Source organism: Oryx dammah, unplaced genomic scaffold (assembly GCF_014754425.2).
Source record: "Oryx dammah isolate SB20612 unplaced genomic scaffold, SCBI_Odam_1.1 HiC_scaffold_11229, whole genome shotgun sequence".
NCBI classification, from domain to species: Eukaryota; Metazoa; Chordata; class Mammalia; order Artiodactyla; family Bovidae; genus Oryx; species Oryx dammah.
Window position 1 is genome coordinate 5,577,830 of NW_024080622.1, and position 18,722 is coordinate 5,596,551.

At 60.3% G+C, this 18,722-nt stretch overlaps 1 protein-coding gene across 1 annotated transcript; it reads left to right on the forward strand.

Annotated features, from left to right (window-relative positions):
• The first annotated feature begins 1,001 nt into the window (after positions 1 to 1,001).
• On the forward strand, positions 1,002 to 15,358 carry LOC120861177 (protein phosphatase 1 regulatory subunit 29). The gene is made up of 2 exons (XM_040236832.1): positions 1,002 to 1,906; positions 10,297 to 15,358. The coding sequence occupies exon 2, from the start codon at positions 10,756 to 10,758 to the stop codon at positions 13,228 to 13,230; it is 2,475 nt and encodes an 824-aa protein (XP_040092766.1). The 5' UTR covers positions 1,002 to 1,906; positions 10,297 to 10,755; the 3' UTR covers positions 13,231 to 15,358.
• The last annotated feature ends 3,364 nt before the right edge of the window (positions 15,359 to 18,722 follow it).

Here is an 18,722-nt window from a genome sequence, read left to right on the forward strand (position 1 = left end):
GGAAGGCAGACACTGTCCAGGGCCAGGCCTCATCCCTTCCTCGCTGCCACTGCTGCAGCGATGGGTCACAGGGACCCTGTTAGTGCCAGGCACTGTGCCACACCTGTGAGCCAGGCCATCATACCCATTCTAGAGGTAGCTATGAGCACTTACTATGTGCCAGACTTGCTCCGAAGCTTCCGTTCTCCCACCCTCTGAGGTCGCGCCCTTTTAGTCCCATTTTACAGAAGAGGAGACTGAGACTCAGAGGAAAGACGTAGCTTGCCTGGGCCACGCTCTTCATTCAGTGGCAGGGCCGGGATTTGAGTTGAAGGTGGCCTGTCCTTCTAGGAGAACACTAAGGAGGGCCAGTCTCTATGGGTTGGCCACGCAGACTTGGTGGACACGTGTCCCAGGCTATGGTTTCTGTGCAGCCGGCAGTCCATGGGGTGGCCCTCCCCTGGGCACTTCCGGGGCTCCTCCTGCCCAAACAGAGCTTCCTTGTTCTCTGGTGCCACAGCTGCAGGCCCCTGCAAGCCATATCCCCCCCACCAACCCCTGCAGAGAAGCCAGTCTCAGGGCTAGGAGAGGGACCCCAAGCGACCACCTGGTTCAGGATTGTGATAGGCTGTCACCCTGGGACGGGCCTGGCCCTGGCCAGCTATGAGCCCACGTGGTGGCCTGGGAGAGGCTGTGGGGAGGGTGGGCAGGAGTCCCAGGTGAGCAGAGCAAGGGGAACCTGAGCTCTGGGGGAGGGGCAGGAGCAAGGGGCCATTCTCGAAGCCCCAGAGCCCTTTGCCACAGTACCCACTCTGGGCTGTGGCTTGAGCAGCCAAGGCTTTAGGCCTCCCGGTGTTCACAGCAGCCTTGGTGGGAGCCTCGGCCCATCCTGGCTGGCAATATTTTATGGAGTAGGAATCGTATTTGGGAGCCCATTACTCCCAAACCCCACCAGGAGCCCCCAACTTGACCCAGCAAACCGAGCAGCATTGTTGAAGAGCCAGGGACCCCGCAGGGTGACAGGCAGGTCAGGGGTGAGGGGGTGCTCTCCTGGTTTGGGGTCTCCACTCCAGTGGGCCTGCTTGGAGGTGAGCAAAGGTTGTGGATGGGCCAGGGCAGTCTTGTACCATCAGTGACACAGAGGCCAAGTAGACTTTTAGGATCAAGGAACTACAGAGCTCTTGAGCCCCAGATTCGTAATCAGAGACCTGCCATTCCCACAAAAAGATCTATGCCTTCAGAGTGTCCCAGAGCCACAGAACCAGGGAGGTCGTGCCATCCGCCCTGTCTCCGCAGGGATGTAGAAGGTGGGCAGCCAGTTCTTCCAGGTTTTCCAGTCATTCCAGAAGTGGGGATTTTAAAAATAAAATCTCCCAAGTTATCAATATTGGCAAGTAATTCAAAAAAAATTTTTTAAAGCCTTTGTCCAGATGAAACAGGAACTCATAGTATGTCTTGACCCAGAGCCTGGTGCCATGGAGGGTCAAAGCCACTTTGTAGTAGTTGTGAAACCTCAGTTTCCTCCTCTGTAAAGTGGGAATAAAAACAGCATGACTCATGAGGTTGTGCAGAGGATTAAGTGAGTTCACATGAGAAGTGATTAGGCCTACCCGTGTCAGCCCAGGACTCTTTTCATTTTGCCCCCGGGGCTCCGCTCTCTGCCACCTGGAGGAGCCTCCGCTTCTCCCCGTGGGCTCCAGCCATGCCCATCCGCCCCGGGGCAGCCCTGAGGGTGTTGGAAAGCAGGGAAATATTCACCCCTTGGGGCCCTGGAGAGGGAGCAGAGCCGGGAGGGTGGGCCTAGCCGGCGCCTGGTACATAGTAGGTGCTCCATAAATGTTTATTGAATGAATGAATGGAGGCCATGCAGGCAGAGGCAGCCGTGCGTGCGCAGGCACTGGTGAAAGAGCGGGTCCAGTGGAGACTGGTGAGTAGTGCCCGGGAATGCAGCTGAGCGGGGCCTGGGGTGTGCCGGAACCAAGGCCAAGGGGCAAGCAGGGAGCAGGTGGGGGAGGCAGGGGCCAGTTGAGCGGCAGAGACCAGGTGGGAAGGCAGGGCCAGATGGGGGAGGGCAGGGGCCAGGTGGGGGTGAGGGGCAAGGTGGGGAGGCAAGGGTCAGGTGGGGGAAAGCAGGGGTCAGTTGGGGAGTCACAGGTCAGATGGAGGAGGCAGTCCCTTGAATGGCCTGGGGGATTCTGGGAAAGCCAGAGATGACTCCTGCAGTGGGACTAGGAGACAGACTTTTAATACAGGTCATTCTTGGCTGTGAGCAGGAGGGTCACATGCTCTGCACAGTAGTCCTGGGGATGGCTGGGGTGGATGGTGTGTTGCTTAGGGTCGGGGGGTGGGTACCAGGGAGTGGGCCATGTGAAGAGTTGCCCACAGAACCAGTGTCAGGGCCTCTCCTAGCAGGCTGCTGGGTGGTTTCCCCAAAGCCCTTCCATCCTCCTGCCTACCTCCTTCCACGGAGGTCTGGACCCAGCCTGGTGCCAACAACAGATCCGACACCCCTGGGAGCAGGGGAAGCCCAGGCCCCAGTGGGGCTCTTGGGAGATGACCCAGTGAGCAGGGCTGGGGGTGGCCCCAGCAAACCAGAGAGACACAAGCACTCAGCTGTTCTCCTGATAGACAGATGAGGAAACTGAGGCCCAGAGGGGGCAAGGCGCTGACCTGCCCAAGGTGACACAGAGAGCCTGCCCTCCGAGTGTCATAACAGCGCGTGGCACAGCAAACTAGCCCAGCCCCCTTCTCTGGCCGAGGTTACTCCTCTTGGAGATGGGTGCACGATGCATCGAGGCCTTGCCAACCCAATTAACCCCTGTAACTGTTGCTGTTGATGTGGCCGTGTTCTTACTAAGCTCTTTTGGGTAAGTTGGAAACCCGGTCAAGGTAGAGCAAGTCTGTCTGCAATAACACACATCCCAGGCACACAGTGGGTGTGCAGTGATGCTGTGTGGGTGCGTAAGAGCGTGGGCGAGTGTGTGGCTGGTTGGACAGCGTGCCCCCCACCCCCACCCCAGGGCTGAGCTGCGGGCCTGTTCCCTGATTCCCTGTGACATGGATGCAGCCAGCACATCCTGCTCACCTGGCACGTGAGGGCACGGAGCCGGGAGCAGGTGCCACGGTGTCAGGGGGCAGGAGCCAGCTCCCCCGAGATGTGGAGCAGCTGGCACGGAGGCCTGAGACTAACAAGACGTGACTGAATGGGAGTGGACGGAAACCTGGCACCTCGGGTGAAACCAAAACAGATACTTCCCGGAGCTGCCTGACGATATTCTGAGGGCATCAGGGCAGCCTGGCAGGATGTGCGAGGGGGTCTAGGGGTTTGGTTGGCATCTCGGACAAGGTGAGGACACACTGCTGTGCATGTTTACACTGCTCTAACGACCATGGAGCCGAAGCGAGTGAGGCAGAGGGTCCCTGGTGCCTGTCACTGCTCCAACCATGTTGGTGCTGAGGCTCTCAGCTCTAGGTGACAGCTTTTAGGAGGGACCTTGACAGCAAGCGTGACCCAGGACGGCTGGACCCAAGGGTGTGAGACTTGACACCATGGAGTATGAAGAGCAGTAGAGGACTTGAGGACTTAGGCTGGATATGCGGATGGCAGAAGCATGAGATACAGTTGAACAAGTACCAGAAGGGCTGCTGAGGAGGGCTCTTGGCCGCAGAGGCTCCAGATGGGCTGGGTCTGGCCAGTGGCAGGCTGGGACCAATGAGCGGACAGAGGCACAGCAGCTAGGTCTGGCTTTGTAATATAAAGACACCTCTAACAATCAGAGCTGTTCAAGAAGGGAGTCAGTAGCCTCAGATGGGTGCTGAGATCCCTGTCCCTGGAGGTACTCAAGTCAGGGGAAGTCATATCTGCAGGGATCCTGGGAAGTCTGGTAGTTCTAAGAGCTCAGGCCAGTTCAAGTTCCCAGCTATGTGGTCTAGGGCAGATGATGGCACCTCTCTGAGCCTGTTTCCTCATCTGAGAGATAGGAGGCATCAGCAGAGCCCTGAGGCTAAAGAGAAGGCTCAGCACATTTCTTGCACACCGTGAGCACCTCATCAGTAGTGGAACCCTTCCCGCTGATGGTTCAAGTCCTGACTCAGTAGAGTCAGGGACTCCAGGATCTCCTTCTGTCCCTCGTCCCTGTCCCTAGCCCTGATCTGTCACTCCACACATCATGTTCTGGCACCTGCTAAATGCCTGGCCCTGTTCCAGGCATGGAGGTTACAGTTTCGAACAAGGTAAAGCCTCCTTTTATTTTATGATGGGGGCGGGGAGGGAATGATAAGGCGCTAAATGGTGTCTGGTATTGCTGAGGGCTCTGAAGGGACCGGAGCAAGTGGACCATCTCAGGTTTGGTATCAGGGAGGGCGAGGTTGAGGGGAGCAGTTGAGCAGAGACTTGAATGAAGTGGGGTAGTGGGGTTGTGTGGATATTGGGGCAAGGGCATGCCAAGCAGGGTAGCATGTGCAAAGGCCCTGAGGTGGGCATGTGCCTGGGGATACTGGAGGAGCATAGGTGGCCTGGACTAAGTACCTCCTGATGAATGGACATGTTGAATTCTCTCTCTGTTTACGGATGGTCCACTCTTACATGCTTTCCTGGTAGGGAGGGGGGTGTTTACTCAAGGGGCAGGAAACCCACAAGATGGCCCACATGTCCCGTCCCTGTGATGGACCCAGGTCTTTGCAGGAAGCTGGAGAAGGAAGGGGCCTTGGTGTTTCATCTGTTAGATGAAGCCAACAGCACCAACCATGCAGGGCTAATTTGACATTCAAGGAATGTGAACTATCAGATGCAGATGAGTCTGTTTAGCTGTGTCGCTCTTATGGGAAAGGGACTGAAGCCCCGAGAGGTTAGTTAACGTGCCCTGTGTCACACAGCACAGCATTCACTCTCAGGACCCTTGGCCTCCCACATCCATGCTTTTTTTTTTCCTTTCTGTCCTGCAGCTAGGGCTCTTTGTACCTGAAATCCTGATGGTTCATTTACCAGACAGTAGTTCAGGGGCAAAGGTATAATTATCCCATTTCACAGGTGAGGAAGCAAGGCCCTGAGCAGCCTGCCCAAGGAGCCCTGGTGAGGTGGAGACAGTGACAAGACCCAGTATCCAGTTCCCAGGGGGTGGCAGGCTTTGTCCCTGAGGGCAGAGCGGTGGCAGCCAACCTCTGAGACCCCTAGCTTGGTGCTGTGCTTCCAGCAGAGGTGAGGTGGCCGCCCGCCCCTCGAGTTCTGGCTGGACCCCAGGGGTCCTTGATTCTCCTAATCCTGGGTAATGGCATTGACACGGACAATGTCAGTGGCACCTCAGGGAGCCTTGGCCAGCCGGCGCAGGGAGAAGCCCGTGCCAGGGCTGATCAGCTGCTGCAAATGAGATTTCCCTGGCTAAGCCTTACGTCCCGCTCCTGGGAGGTCGAACACGCATGGCATCTCCCCCATCAACTCCCAGGACCCTACCAACATCCACAAGGGTGTGACGTTATGCGCAGGAGCTGTCCATTCGCCAGGCTTCCTGCCCTGTAGAGAGTGTGTTTGTCTCCACTGTGTCCTAGGGTTTTGTTGGGAGCCCTGGGGGCTGGGAGACACTCACCTTGCCACACAGGTGGAAAAACTGAGGTCTGGAGAGGACCCAAGTTCTCAGAGTCAGCGGCCCCACCTCTTGCCTTCTGACCTCTGCCCACCCCACCCCCCCAGCCGCCCTGAGCCTGGGGACACACAGGCCCTTACCCTGTTCATCATCTCGCCCAGCCCAGGCAGGAGTGGCCCAATGACCCCCTGACCCTCCCAGCCCCACAGCCTGGGGTAGAGAGGTCAAAGCTCCCCTCTGACTGAGGAGCTTGATGGCCAGCCCTGAAGTAAAAGGTCTGGGGGGATGTGACCGAGGGCTTCAGGGAGCCTGAGTCCGGGGGAACCCTGATGGGCGTGTGAGGAAATCATGAGAAGAGCCTCATGAAGGATGGTAGCTAACATTCTCTGACGCCACCTGCTCTGCGCCAGGCAGCATGCTTGCCCTGGAGCCCTGCAGGGAGGGGTCGTTCAAACCCACTTTCTCTCCCAGGCAGAGAAACTCGCCCGTGCCCAGTGTCCTGGGGCAGCTGGGGGGTGGGGCCCATGTCGGGGGAGTAAGCTCCCAGAGAGGATTCAAGGTTGGCGTATCAAAGTCTGTTGCTGCAACCCTGGGTCCTGAGCGGACCTGCCACCAGCCGGACGTGCCCTCCGCAGTCCTGGCCTCACCTTCCCCTCTGACAGTGACTGGGGCTGGGCAGAGCCAGGAGGCCGTGTCCTGGCTGCTCAGAGGTTCTAGGATTCTGAGTCCATGGAGGGGTCTTGAATCCTGGCCACTGGAGCAGGGCACAGAATCCATCAGGGATGACCGGCAACTTGAGGGTGGGTGCTGAGCCCTGGAGAGAGGGGAGGGCTCTGCCCCGAGTGACTTGGATGTTCTGAGGCCCAGCTCCGAACAGAGACCCCCGGCCCCTCTTCAGTTCCTCTCAGACCCTCATGGGCTCGCCGACTCTTCCTTCTGTGCAGGGGTGTCCACATGAGAGCGGACATCATGCAGTGTGTAGCCTGCTAGACTGGGGTCCCCAGGACCCCTCGATGGCATGCTGCCCCCTAACTTTGCCACGTTCCATCTCTGTGGCGGCAGGAGAGAGACCCTCGAAGAGCTGCTGGTCTGCCCCCCTCTCTGGCCAGAGTTCACTCAATACCCACACCTATGGGAGCGGGGCGACAGTAGGACATTAGGAGAGGGGTCCAGGTCAGCTGGGAGCACTACTCTTTGCTGCACAAGCCCTGGTGCCCAGCCACTGGCCCACAGTTGGCTTCCCAGGGTGGCCATACCCTCCCAGGTTTTGGACTGGTTGCGTCCTGGGCAGTAAAGACCTCTGCTTCCAACAGCCGCTTCCTGCCGCTGGCCACCCCGCTCCCGGGCTGGTCACAGACAGCATCTTGGTGGCTTCAGTGATCATCTGTCTCCCTGGCCCCTGGGTGGGTGGGCGGAGTGGGCAGCTGGACTGTGTGCCCTCCCTCGAACCCCCCACATTTGTCATCATGCCGTGCTTCTCTGCCGATCGATTCCTCCGTCTCCCATGCTCCCTCTCCATTTATCTCTATTCTTCTGTCTCTCCCTGCTCAGCTGGCTCCAGATTCTGGCTTCTCCCTCCTCCTCAGCTCTCGCCTCTGGGCTGCAGCTCCTCACTTCCTCTCTCTCTCACCAGCCCCTGGCGTGTGGGGCGGGGTGGGGGTGCGGATAGGGCCCTGGTTCCTCCCACTACTGTCTGGGCTGGGGCGTCACTCCTGTGGGAGCAGGGGGAGGCCCGGCCCCCAGAACCGTCAGCCTGAGGCCCCGACAGCACAGCAGCCGGCACACCCCTCCCCACACCTCGAGTGGGTGTGCAGCCGGGCGGGGGGCCAAGTGCTGCTGTCAGCGCCTTAGCGGCCTTGCCGTCCCCCCTCCCTGGCTGCGTCAGGCCTCGACGGGTGGTGGGCAGGCAGCCCGGGTCAGGGACAGGCAGCTGACGCACCTGGGACGATGGGATGGGGTAATGGGGAGCCTCCTCCCCACTCTGAGTCACGGGGGCGGGAGCGGGGAGCTGGACACCAGGAGGAGCAGGAGAGAGGGCGGGGTCACCTTGAGGGCCAAGGTGGGCAGAGCTCAGAGGGGCTAGGCTAGGGGCACAGGTGCCACTGTACCCCTTGGACTGTTTGGGAAGGGAGGATGCAGGGCAGGGCTAGTGCGGCCCCCACCCCACCCCGGCCCTCTCTCAAGCCTGGGCCCCTTCGCCTACTCCACTCCCCTCCCCTTTGCCTCTTCCCACACCCTCAGCTTGGCCTGGGATTTCCAAGAGTCTGGCCAGCTTTGCCTGCCTGCTAGCTGCTAGGTCTGCCTGAGTGGGTTCCGCTTTGAGCAACTCAGATCTGAGGGTGGGAGGGGGGGCCTGATGCGGCTAAAGTTGCGCATGTGTGTACACACACACACATTCACGGGGGACACACATGCTTATTAACATGTCAACATCCCGGCAGGGGCGCACCTGCCTTCCCATGAGATGGCCCACATGCATCCCTTCCCACTCCTCCACTCACAGGTAGCCCTTCTTACTCTGCCATTCACTCCTGTAGCTGGCCAGGTGGGCACATGACCTGTGCACACGGGCATGAGTGTGCACACGTTGGCCTGCACACCTGTCTCCTCATACACGCCAGCGCACACCTCACATCACCTGCATACAAATGCGGCCCCCAGACGTTCCCAGCCGGCGGAGGCGCAGACGGAGGGTCCTCTGACAGGACAGACCTGGCCAGTCAGCCTCCTGCGGCTCAACCTCCCTGCCTGGCGGGGAGGGGCAGTGAGGCCCCAGAAGGGTAGGACTGGCCTGAGGCCCCCTGGGAGCCAGCTGCCACGTCAGAAGGGAGCCCAGGTCTCCTGACTCCAGCCCTGAGAATGTGCTTGGCAGAGCCAACACAAAAATGCTCTCTGCTGCCTGGGGACCTCATCTTGACCCGCAACCTCGTGGTTACCTCCTCCCCAGCCCCCATCCGGCCTCTCAGCCTGAGCTGGCCCAGAGACTGGTGGTGGGGGTGGGCGGGGGCCGGGGGGGGGGGTGTGGGGGGTGGGGGCGGATGTCGAGGAGGTGTGAGGCTGACCCCCTGTGGCAACCGTGATAATCACAGCCTCTCATGCTGCATCAGCCTTCCATCTGAGGGGACATCTGGATGCCCTGTTCACTTGCCTCCTCAGTGGAAACTGCCCGCCTGCGCTGCTCTGGGGACTTCTCTCCCTCTCCACTTCCCTTTCCTCAGTTCCAGCCCTCTGGGGCTCAGGGCTGTAAATTGGTTTTGCTTTTAACAGCAAAGGTTTCACATTTTTTCTTAAAGCGCTCTCTTTCCTGGAGTTTCCCGGGAGGAGGAGCGGGAGGCAGAGGTGGCCCTTGTCAACAGTCTTTGGCTTCCTTGATCCAAACATGGGTTTCTCTGGCTTAATCTTCACATCCCTGGCCAGTGCCCAGGACGGACGGAGGGAGGGCTGAGCTCTTCCCGCAGCCAGGAGAGCACTGGGTGTGAGAGACTGATCTGGGTGACGGGCCGTGTCTGGCTTGCTGGGAGACCAGGGCAAGATCCCCCTATATTGAAATTCATGAAATGGAGGGTCTGCGGGCTGGGAGCCCTGCACAGCCTCCCCTGACCCCTGCAAGTCGAGCATGAGCAACATGGCTCACTTTACTTCTCCCCCGATCAGAGGCCCGGCAGGGGCCTGGTCCCCACTACAGATGTGGAGACAGGACTCAGAGGTGGTGCAGTCCATCTGACTAATCGAGCAGGGTGGATAGGGCTCCAGGCCGGAATGCTGCTGGCTCAGGAGCCTTGATCCTGGCCGCGACCCAGGCTGCAGTATATGACTCTGGGCAGGTCGCTGCCCCTCTCTGGGCCTCTAACTCTCCCGCCACTGAGGAGATGCCTCTGTCTTCTACCTGAGGCACCCCCTGCAGGATCAGTGTTGGGGGTGCCCCCTACTGGAAAACACTATGAGGAGGGGCTATTGGGAGTGTGTCTGGGTTCCCAGACTCGCTCTCTCTTTCCCTCGGCTCTGCTTTTGCTATAAGAGCTCATCTCCTGCCCTCCCACTGCGGGAGACCCCAGCCGCTGTGTACCCCCTGCCTGGGGGGCTCACAACCATGTTGCTCTGCTCCCCCTCCTCCCCCATGAAAGCCGAGACAAGGGAATTATTTTTGGAACAAGAGCAGTTACACAACAAATGAATTATTTATCTTTGGGCATGGAGGAGAGGAGGCATTTTGCTGGGCTCCTTAATTCTTTTCTGGATTGCAGGGTGGCTGCCCGGGTGTACCATGTGTGTACGGGCCTGTTGTCGAACACAAGACTGTAGGTGTGCTTGTGAGTGTGTGTGTGTGTGGTTGTGCGCACCTGTCTATGTGAGCTTGCTATGCAGTTCTGATTCGCATGGGGGCATGTGGGTCTTTGTGCGGGCAGGTGGACGAGTGTGGACGCGAGGATGCTGACACGTGCATGTGTATCTGCCCCTGCCCTGTTAAGTCTCCAGTCTCCCTTCTGGCTTCAGCACTGTCCCCTCCCTCCTCCCTCTTGTTTCTTTGATTTCCCCCCTCCCAGGTCCTCTGGCCCCCTCTTCCCCCTCTTGCCCCCCCCTGCCACCTTCCTCCTTTTATGTAACAGGGACCCAGAGTGCTGCTGGCACAGGATGCCCTGGGAGGGGGTGGGAGTGGGGCTGGGGGCCTGCACTGGAGCTTAGAGGGCTGCCCTGAGCCTTCACGCTGATCTGTCACCCTCTCGGTGCTGCCTTTCAGGAACCAGGTGACAGACGGGTCTCTTCCTTCCTGTCCCCACCTTTCGTGCTCCCCCCTCAGAGTCCCAGTCTCCAGCCTCCTGTGGGAATCGTCTGAAATTCTGAGCCCAGAGCCCCAGGAGGAAGAGGAAGAGGCGGAGGAAGTCAAGCCCCGAGAACCTAGGCATCTTCCTGGCAGGAAAGGAGCACCTCGGGGAAGCAGGCTGTGGGGCCCGCAGCCCCCCTGGCCTTGGTCTGGCTCTGGTGCCCAGCGACTGTGGGTAGCACCCCAGAAGGCCCCCTGACGGTTGGCACTGGCCGTGCCCGCTTCACCTGGGGCCCCCGAGCTGGGGGTCCCCCCAAAGATGGTGGCAGCCCCAGGGAGGACTGTGCTGCTGGCCCCAACCTCTGGCCACTAGGCCCCCCGGCGCCCCGGCCCCCTACCCTGAGCCAGGCCTGAGAGGGGGCCGTGGCTAGAGCCATGCTGCGCCTGGGGCTGTGTGCGGCCGCGCTGCTGTGCGTGTGCCGGCCGGGAACCGTGCGCGCCGACTGCTGGCTCATCGAGGGCGACAAGGGGTATGTGTGGCTGGCCATCTGCAGCCAGAACCAGCCACCCTATGAGACCATCCCGCAGCACATCAACAGCACTGTGCATGACCTGCGGCTCAACGAGAACAAACTCAAGGCTGTGCTCTACTCCTCGCTCAACCGCTTCGGGAACCTCACCGACCTCAACCTCACCAAGAACGAGATCTCCTACATCGAGGACGGCGCCTTCCTGGGCCAGTCGAGCCTGCAGGTGCTGCAGCTGGGCTACAACAAGCTCAGCAACCTGACCGAGGGCATGCTGCGGGGCATGGGCCGCCTGCAGTTCCTCTTCGTGCAGCACAACCTCATCGAGGTGGTGACGCCCGCCGCCTTCTCCGAGTGCCCGAGCCTCATCAGCATTGACCTGTCCTCCAACCGCCTCAGCCGTCTTGACGGTGCCACCTTCGCCAGCCTGGCCAGCCTCATGGTGTGCGAGCTGGCCGGCAACCCCTTCAACTGCGAGTGCGACCTCTTCGGCTTCCTGGCCTGGCTTGTGGTCTTCAACAATGTAACCAAGAACTATGACCGCCTGCAGTGCGAGTCGCCACGTGAGTTCGCTGGCTACCCACTGCTGGTGCCCCGGCCCTATCACAGCCTCAACGCCATCACCGTGCTCCAGGCCAAGTGCCGAAATGGCTCGCTGCCTGCCCGGCCTGCAAGCCACCCCACGCCCTACTCCACTGACACCCAGAGGGAGCCTGATGAGAACTCAGGCTTCAGCCCCGATGAGATCCTGTCGGTGGAGCCGCCAGCCTCGTCCACCACGGACGCGTCAGCGGGGCCGGCCATCAAGCTGCACCAAGTCACCTTCACCTCAGCCACCCTGGTGGTCATCATCCCACACCCGTACAGCAAGATGTACGTGCTGGTCCAATACAACAACAGCTACTTCTCCGACGTCATGACACTCAAGAACAAGAAAGAGATCGTGACGCTGGACAAGCTGCGGGCGCACACTGAGTACACCTTCTGCGTGACCTCACTGCGAAACAGCCGCCGCTTCAATCACACCTGCCTGACCTTCACCACCAGGGACCCAGTGCCCGGCGACCTGGCACCCAGCACCTCCACCACCACCCACTACATCATGACCATCCTGGGCTGCCTCTTCGGTATGGTCATCGTGCTGGGAGCCGTCTACTACTGCCTGCGCAAGCGACGCATGCAGGAGGAGAAGCAGAAGTCAGTCAAGGTCAAGAAAACCATCCTGGAGATGCGCTATGGGGCAGACGTGGACGCCGGCTCCGTTGTCCACGCCACCCAGAAGCTGGGCGAGCCCCCCGTGCTGCCCGTGTCCCGAATGTCTTCCATCCCCTCCATGATCGGGGAGAAGCTGCCCACCGCCTCCAAGGGGCTGGAGGCTGGGTTGGACACGCCCAAGGTGGCCACCAAGGGCAACTATATCGAGGTGCGCACGGGCACAGGCAGCGAGGGCCTGGCGCGGCCGGAGGATGACCTCCCTGAGCTGGAGAACGGCCAGGGCTCGGCCGCTGAGATCTCCACCATCGCCAAGGAGGTGGACAAGGTCAACCAGATCATTAACAATTGCATCGATGCCCTGAAGCTGGACTCGGCCTCTTTCCTGGGGAGTGGCAGTGGTGGCGGGGACCCTGAGATGGCCTTCGAGTGCCAGTCCCTCCCTGCAGCCTCCACCACTTCCTCCACCGCCACCCCTGTTCCTGGGGTGCTGGAGCGGCCCAGCTTCCTCTCGCCCCCCTATAAGGAGGGCTCCCATCACCCGCTGCAGCGCCAGCTGAGCGCCGATGCCGCCGTGGCTCGTAAGACCTGCAGCGTCTCCTCCAGCGGCTCCATCAAGAGCGCCAAGGTTTTCAGCCTGGATGTGCCGGATCATCCGGCCACTCCGGGGCTGGCCAAGGGCGACTCCAAGTACATCGAGAAGGGCAGCCCCCTCAACAGCCCACTGGACCGGCTCCCGTTGGTGCCGGCCAGCAGCAGCGGCAGTAGCGGCGGCGGTGGTGGCACCGTCCACCACCTGGAGGTGAAGCCCGCCTACCACTGCAGCGAGCACCGGCACAGCTTCCCGGCCCTGTACTACGAGGAGGGCACCGACAGCCTGAGCCAGCGTGTGTCCTTCCTCAAGCCGCTAACCCGCACCAAGCGGGACTCCACCTACTCGCAGCTCTCCCCCAGACACTACTACTCAGGTTACTCCTCCAGCCCTGAGTACTCGTCCGAGAGCACGCACAAGATCTGGGAACGCTTCCGGCCCTACAAGAAGCACCACCGGGAGGAGGTGTACATGGCCGCCGGCCACGCCCTGCGCAAGAAGGTCCAGTTCGCCAAGGACGAGGACCTGCATGACATCCTCGATTACTGGAAGGGGGTCTCGGCCCAGCAGAAGCTGTGACCCTCTCCCCACCCCCGACCCTGGTGAGGTTGGAGGGGGCGGGCTAGTGGCACGCGGGGAAGGGCCGGGGCGGCTGGGCGGGGCGCGCTGGGGGCCGAGGAGTGGACGCACACGCACACCCGCACGCACGCACCCACGCACACACCTGACCACCACCTGACTGTGAACAACCACCACCCGACAATAACGGACAGGAAAACAAAGACATGTTCTCCTTAAAGTTTACACACTGATACCGAAACCAGTCGTCTTTACTGTGCTGCCCAGGGACTCTGCTGGGGTATGCGGGCTGGGTTGGGGGCGGGGGGAGGGGGGAGGGGCAGACGAGGAAGCCAGAAGAGGGTGTGGGGTCTGGGGCTCTGGGACTAGGGACAGGTTTTGGGGTAAAGGAGCCCGGGGTGGAGATGGACCCGAGCTCTCCTGGGGCAGGGAGTGGGTCCCCCCAGATGGGGGACAGGTTTCTGGGAGGCTTAGTAGCATACGGACATCGGGCATCGTTTGCTCCCTTTGTGGATGGGGAGACCAGGGCCCAGAGGAAGGGAGTCACGTGGCAGGCGAGAGGCAGTCTCCTAGTTTCCCAGCCCAGTGCTATCCCCCACTCCCCCAGTGGCTCCTCTGGGGCCCTCACCCTCTGTCCATCCACTACCCGTTCCAGAGCTGTGGTCTCCTGGAGCTGAGGGTCAGGCAGGTGCTTTTCCTTTCTAGAAAGGCTCATGGCCACGCCCCCAGAGCGTGGAACTGTGATTCATCATGGGCGGCTGTGGGGGGGGGGGTCTCTGCCCCCTGATGCCAGCACCCAGGAGAAGTGGGAGGTCCTGGTCATAGGGGAGGTGCAGGCATGGGACGGTCCACCAGCCCCCTTCAAGTGTCTTCCAAGTAGCCTGGGAGCTGTCGGTGGGATCTGAGGAGAGCGGCTGGGCCAGCGGCCTCCGCATCTCAGGTGCAGGCCTCCACACCCTGGCCCCCCAGCCTCTCGGGGCCTCCAAGACCCCTCCTCATCCCAGAAGGGCAGGGGTGAACTGTGATACCTGAGAGCAGCTGGGGGGGTGGAGTCCACTGGGGGCCTTCCTGCCTCTGCCCCTACGTCCTGGCCTCCCACCTGCCAGAGCCCTGCTGTGGGCTCTCTGGGCAGCATCTCAGCCTGCCCAGCGGAAGGAGGGCCTTCTGGGGTTTTTCCACTCACACCCTCTTGGCTGTGGCTATCCCCACCTTACCCACTGGTCTGAGAGGCCCCCATGTTTCCATGGAAATGGCCGCTCCTCCCATGCTGACCCCCACCCAACATCGAACAAAGCACAAATGGTGAGCACCCCCCACACCCCTACTGGGAAGAAGCAGGCTGGGTTCCTGGGGCCCCTCCCCCTTCCTGGCCTGCCTCTGTCGCCATGGCAACCCAGAGCCTGGCAGTTGGGACCGTTGGGCTTCTGGGGGTTCTCTCTTAGTCAGTGTGGGTGGCAGAGGGTGGTGAGGGAGGGCAGGGCCAGATGGGGTGGCTGCCTTTCTCGAGAGCTGGGGGCTTCCTGGGGTCAGCTCTAAGGGGCTGATCTGGGGTCCTGAGACTATCTTGGAGACTGTCTTGAACACTGTCAGGGTGCTGAGGGGCGGGAGTCAGCTCTCCTGCACCTGTGGATGACAAGTGGGCCAGTGGGGAACGAGATGACTCTGGCTTTGCCCACCTGCCCATGTGCCCCTTGGCACCCCACCCACCTCAGGAGAGGAAGGAGCCCACTGGGCTCTCCTCACACTCCTGCTTTTGGCCTGTCACTCAGTTGGGTTCTTGAGTTTTAGGGGTGTGACTGTGGGGTGAGGGTGGGTGCTGGATGGGACCAAGACCTATACTGTGGAGGGGATGCTGACCAGGAAAGCTAGTGCCATTCCCTGGGTGGTGGGCTCCATTTCCTGGGGGAGGGGAAAGGGGCCTTAGGGCTCAGCTGAGCCCCACTTGGGGGACAGACCAAGCCTGGGGCTCACTTTGGGGGTGACATTTGCAAAGAAAGGACTGTTCTCCTGGGGGAGTGGAGGGGAGGGGGCCAGCATGGATATGCAGAGCAGACCTCCCCCAACTCCCCAAAACCTGCCCCCAGCCTCTCCTCACACTGGATCGATGAAACAGAGAAGCAAGCAGAGAAGCCAGTGACGTGAGAAAGCAGATTCCCTGTTATATTTGCATGACGATTTTACTGTATTTTTCTGAGCAAACATCTGTCGTGTATGTGCCAGTTTGTCCAGACTCCCTGGCCCGCCCGCCCGCCCTCCCCGCCGCGCTCCCATTCCCACATTCCCTCTGTTGTGATCTGACAAGCAGCTCTTGAAACCCAGGGAGGGGCCCGCTCTGCAAACGACCCAAAACAGGTGCCACCAAAAACACCCCCCGCCCTCAGACCCACCTCCTGTCTTTCTGGATATCAGGGCCAGCCCACAAGTGCCACCTCCCCTCCTCCCATCAGCCTCTTCCTGGCCAGGGAAGGGCAGCCCGAGGGAAGGGCACCCTGGGGGGACTGGTCCTCTATCCCACTTGCTCCCATTTTGCAGATGAAGTGGGAGCCCCAAAAGGGAGGAGTCTGGTGATTTGCCTGCCGGAAGAGTCAGTCATATTGCTGAGTACAGGAGGCCAAGAGCTTGGGGCTTCATGGGTGGCTCTGCAAGGGGGGGACTTGGGGCCCTGAGGGAAGAACCCATAGGGGGAGCCCCTCCCTTGAGGTTGGCCTGGGGACAGCACTGCTGCCCATGGGGAGGAATCCTGCAGCAGGAGCCAGAGCTCCCCTCAATCCCCTGTCATTCCTGGCTGAAGATGACCTATAAAAACCTCAGATAGGCTGGCTTTGGGGGCTTCAGAGGATAGGTCCCCATCTTAACCGCATGGGTCTTCCACTTCAGGAGGTGAGTCCACATTCACAGCCCAGGGCATACAGGTCTATGAAGCAGAATAAGACGACCTCCTAGGTGCCCAGGCCAGGCCAAAGCTCTGGGGAGGGGGGCACACACTGTTGCTCACCCCAGAGGCTTTCTTGTATCTATGTCCTGTGTCCTGTTCAGGGCAAAATATTCACAAAAGACTGGTGAACATTTACTTCCAGGAATCTGGCTGGCCAGGGTCCTGTGTTTGTAATGGTGATGAGCACGGTGGACCCTGGGGCCATGGCCTGGGCAGGCCAGGAGGGCAGGCAACCAAGAGAGAAGGGAAGGGGGGGGGTTTCCCGGGGAGGAGGGGGATGGGGGGCCTGGTGGAGTGGGGTTGCTGCACCCTGGACCTTCTGGAAGTTGGCAGGCCTCTGAATAAACCTTCACAGGAGCTTCCTTGGCACCTATCCCCGGGAAGGGGCACGCATGTTCTCCTGGAGAATGCAGTAGGGATTGTGACCCCTCTGTTGGAGCTAATAGCCTTCCAGAAGTGAAAAGTAGGGGTCTGGCAGGAAGAAAGCTTAGTCTGGGGTGGCCACCTCCTGGGGGGTCCCAGGCTTGTCTCCTCTCCACAAGAGGGTCCTGTGTTGGCCCCCTGGAGGCTCCTTGCCCCTGACCCCTCCTGGGGGACAGAGCAGGAGGATGGTGGTAGTCTGTGTCCAGGCTGGGAAGGGACTGTCTGCCAGGGCCGGGGGAGGTAGGGGGTGGTTGGAGTAGAAAGACCCACCTGGGGAGAGGAAGTCTGCAGAATCCCAGAGAGGCAGGGAGAAGAGTCTGAGCCTGGCCGAAGGGCTCTGAGGTTCCTAGCGAGGAGTCACCCACCTGCACCCCTCCTGTCCTGGACATGTTAACAGATGGGGAAGCAGAAGCACAGGGAGGGGGAAGGAAAGAAATCTTCTAGGGTCTCAAAACATACTAAGGCCAGGAAAGGGGCCAGACATGGGGGACAAGAGTGACAGGTCCTGGCTTATAAGGGGCTTACATGCAGTGAAGGGACAGCCACAAAATGCACAAAGAATTAAAAATCGGGAGAATAGAGTAGAGAGGGGCCGGGGGAGCCCTCGGGGCAGGGGAGCCAAACTCTGAAGGACAGAGCCAGAGGACTAGCCCGCTGGCCAGGGGAGGATGACATGGGAGCGGGGAGAAGTAAGGTTGTTAGGAGGGGCTGGACGCCCCCACGTACCTCCTCTGGTGACCTCCACTACTCTGGTCCTGCCCTGCAAGGACCCTAGGGTTCAGCAGCATCCCACCACATTCGTGAGGAGGGAGTGGGGGGCTTCTTTCTGAGGTGGTGGATGGGTGGTCAGGCATGAGGAAGCCTGGGGGTGTGAGAGCCCCACAGGGCTTAAGGGCCCCCCCCCCCCGAAGCTTGCTCGCCAGGCCAGAGTGAAGGTTGGGGCTTGCCTGATGGCAGTGCTGGTCTCCTCTCTGCTGAGACCTCTGCTCCACAGCCACCTCAGTCCTAGGAGCTGCCATGCTCCTCGTCTGTCCTCCCACCTTTAAGACAGAACCGGTGTTAGACTCCTTGTTCTCATGCTTGCCACTGAGTCCCTCATTAAGGTCCATCACTGCTGCCGAGAAGTAGGGAGAGGAAAGGGGGTGGAATGGGGTGGGCTTGAGAGGGTCTGGTCAGCCTCTCCTTCCTTTACCTGCCCCTTGCCAAACAAGCACAGGGCTGGGCAGGGCCGAGGGGGGTCCACTCTTGTCCCCTGGCTTCCTCCGCCCCCCTTCCCCAACCCTGGCCCTGGAGCCACCAGCCCCTCCATCCCGCCCCACGGCTTGGCACCTGGTTTGGGTCCTGCAAAGCTGGGCTCCTGGCCCCGGGCTATGAACCTGTGAACCCCAGCTGTGTGTGGACCTTTCTTCCCGTGGCGGGGCCTGAACTCTCCTTTTCTTCTTTTTGGGGTGGGGGGAGGGGTAACTTCATTTATTTTCTCTTCCCTATATCTGCCTCTCCCTCCTCCCTATTTCCTGTTTTAAACTGAATGGCACGAAATTGTTTTCCTCAACTCGGAGATTCCTGTATGGAGAGAATCAATTTCTATATTTGCAATAAATTTCTTATTTAAAACAACAGGACGAAGGTCTTTGTTGAATGTCCACCCCTCCCTCTGCAAGTTGGGATCCCAGCGCCTCCAGTTTCTGGTAGCCAGTTCCCATCTCCCTTTCTCACCAGAGCCCCACACGCAGGGTTAAGGAAGGGGGCCTATCAAATGGGCAAGTCCTCGCCCATGGTCAAGGAAATAAGAAGTGTGTTCCCCAGACAGCACGTGGGCCAGCTGGGAACTAAGGGTCACTTTCCCTGCCCCAAGCCTAGCTGCTGGGGGCCTCGTGGTGTCATCTCACTAGAAGCGTGGGAGCCCACCGCCATGTGCCCCCACTCCCCTGCCTGGTGTCCTGGCCTCCATTATCACTGGATCTAGACTGTAGAGGCGGAGGAGCAGTGGGCATCACTTCAGTCTCAGCTGATTTCTGGGGGTTACGCACCATAGTGAGTGGCCAAGTACCCTGCCTCTAACAGCTCTCTGTCCTTAGAGGATTGGGATGGTGGGAGTACCCTTTCTCCTGGCCAAGGTTGCTGAGGCCAACTT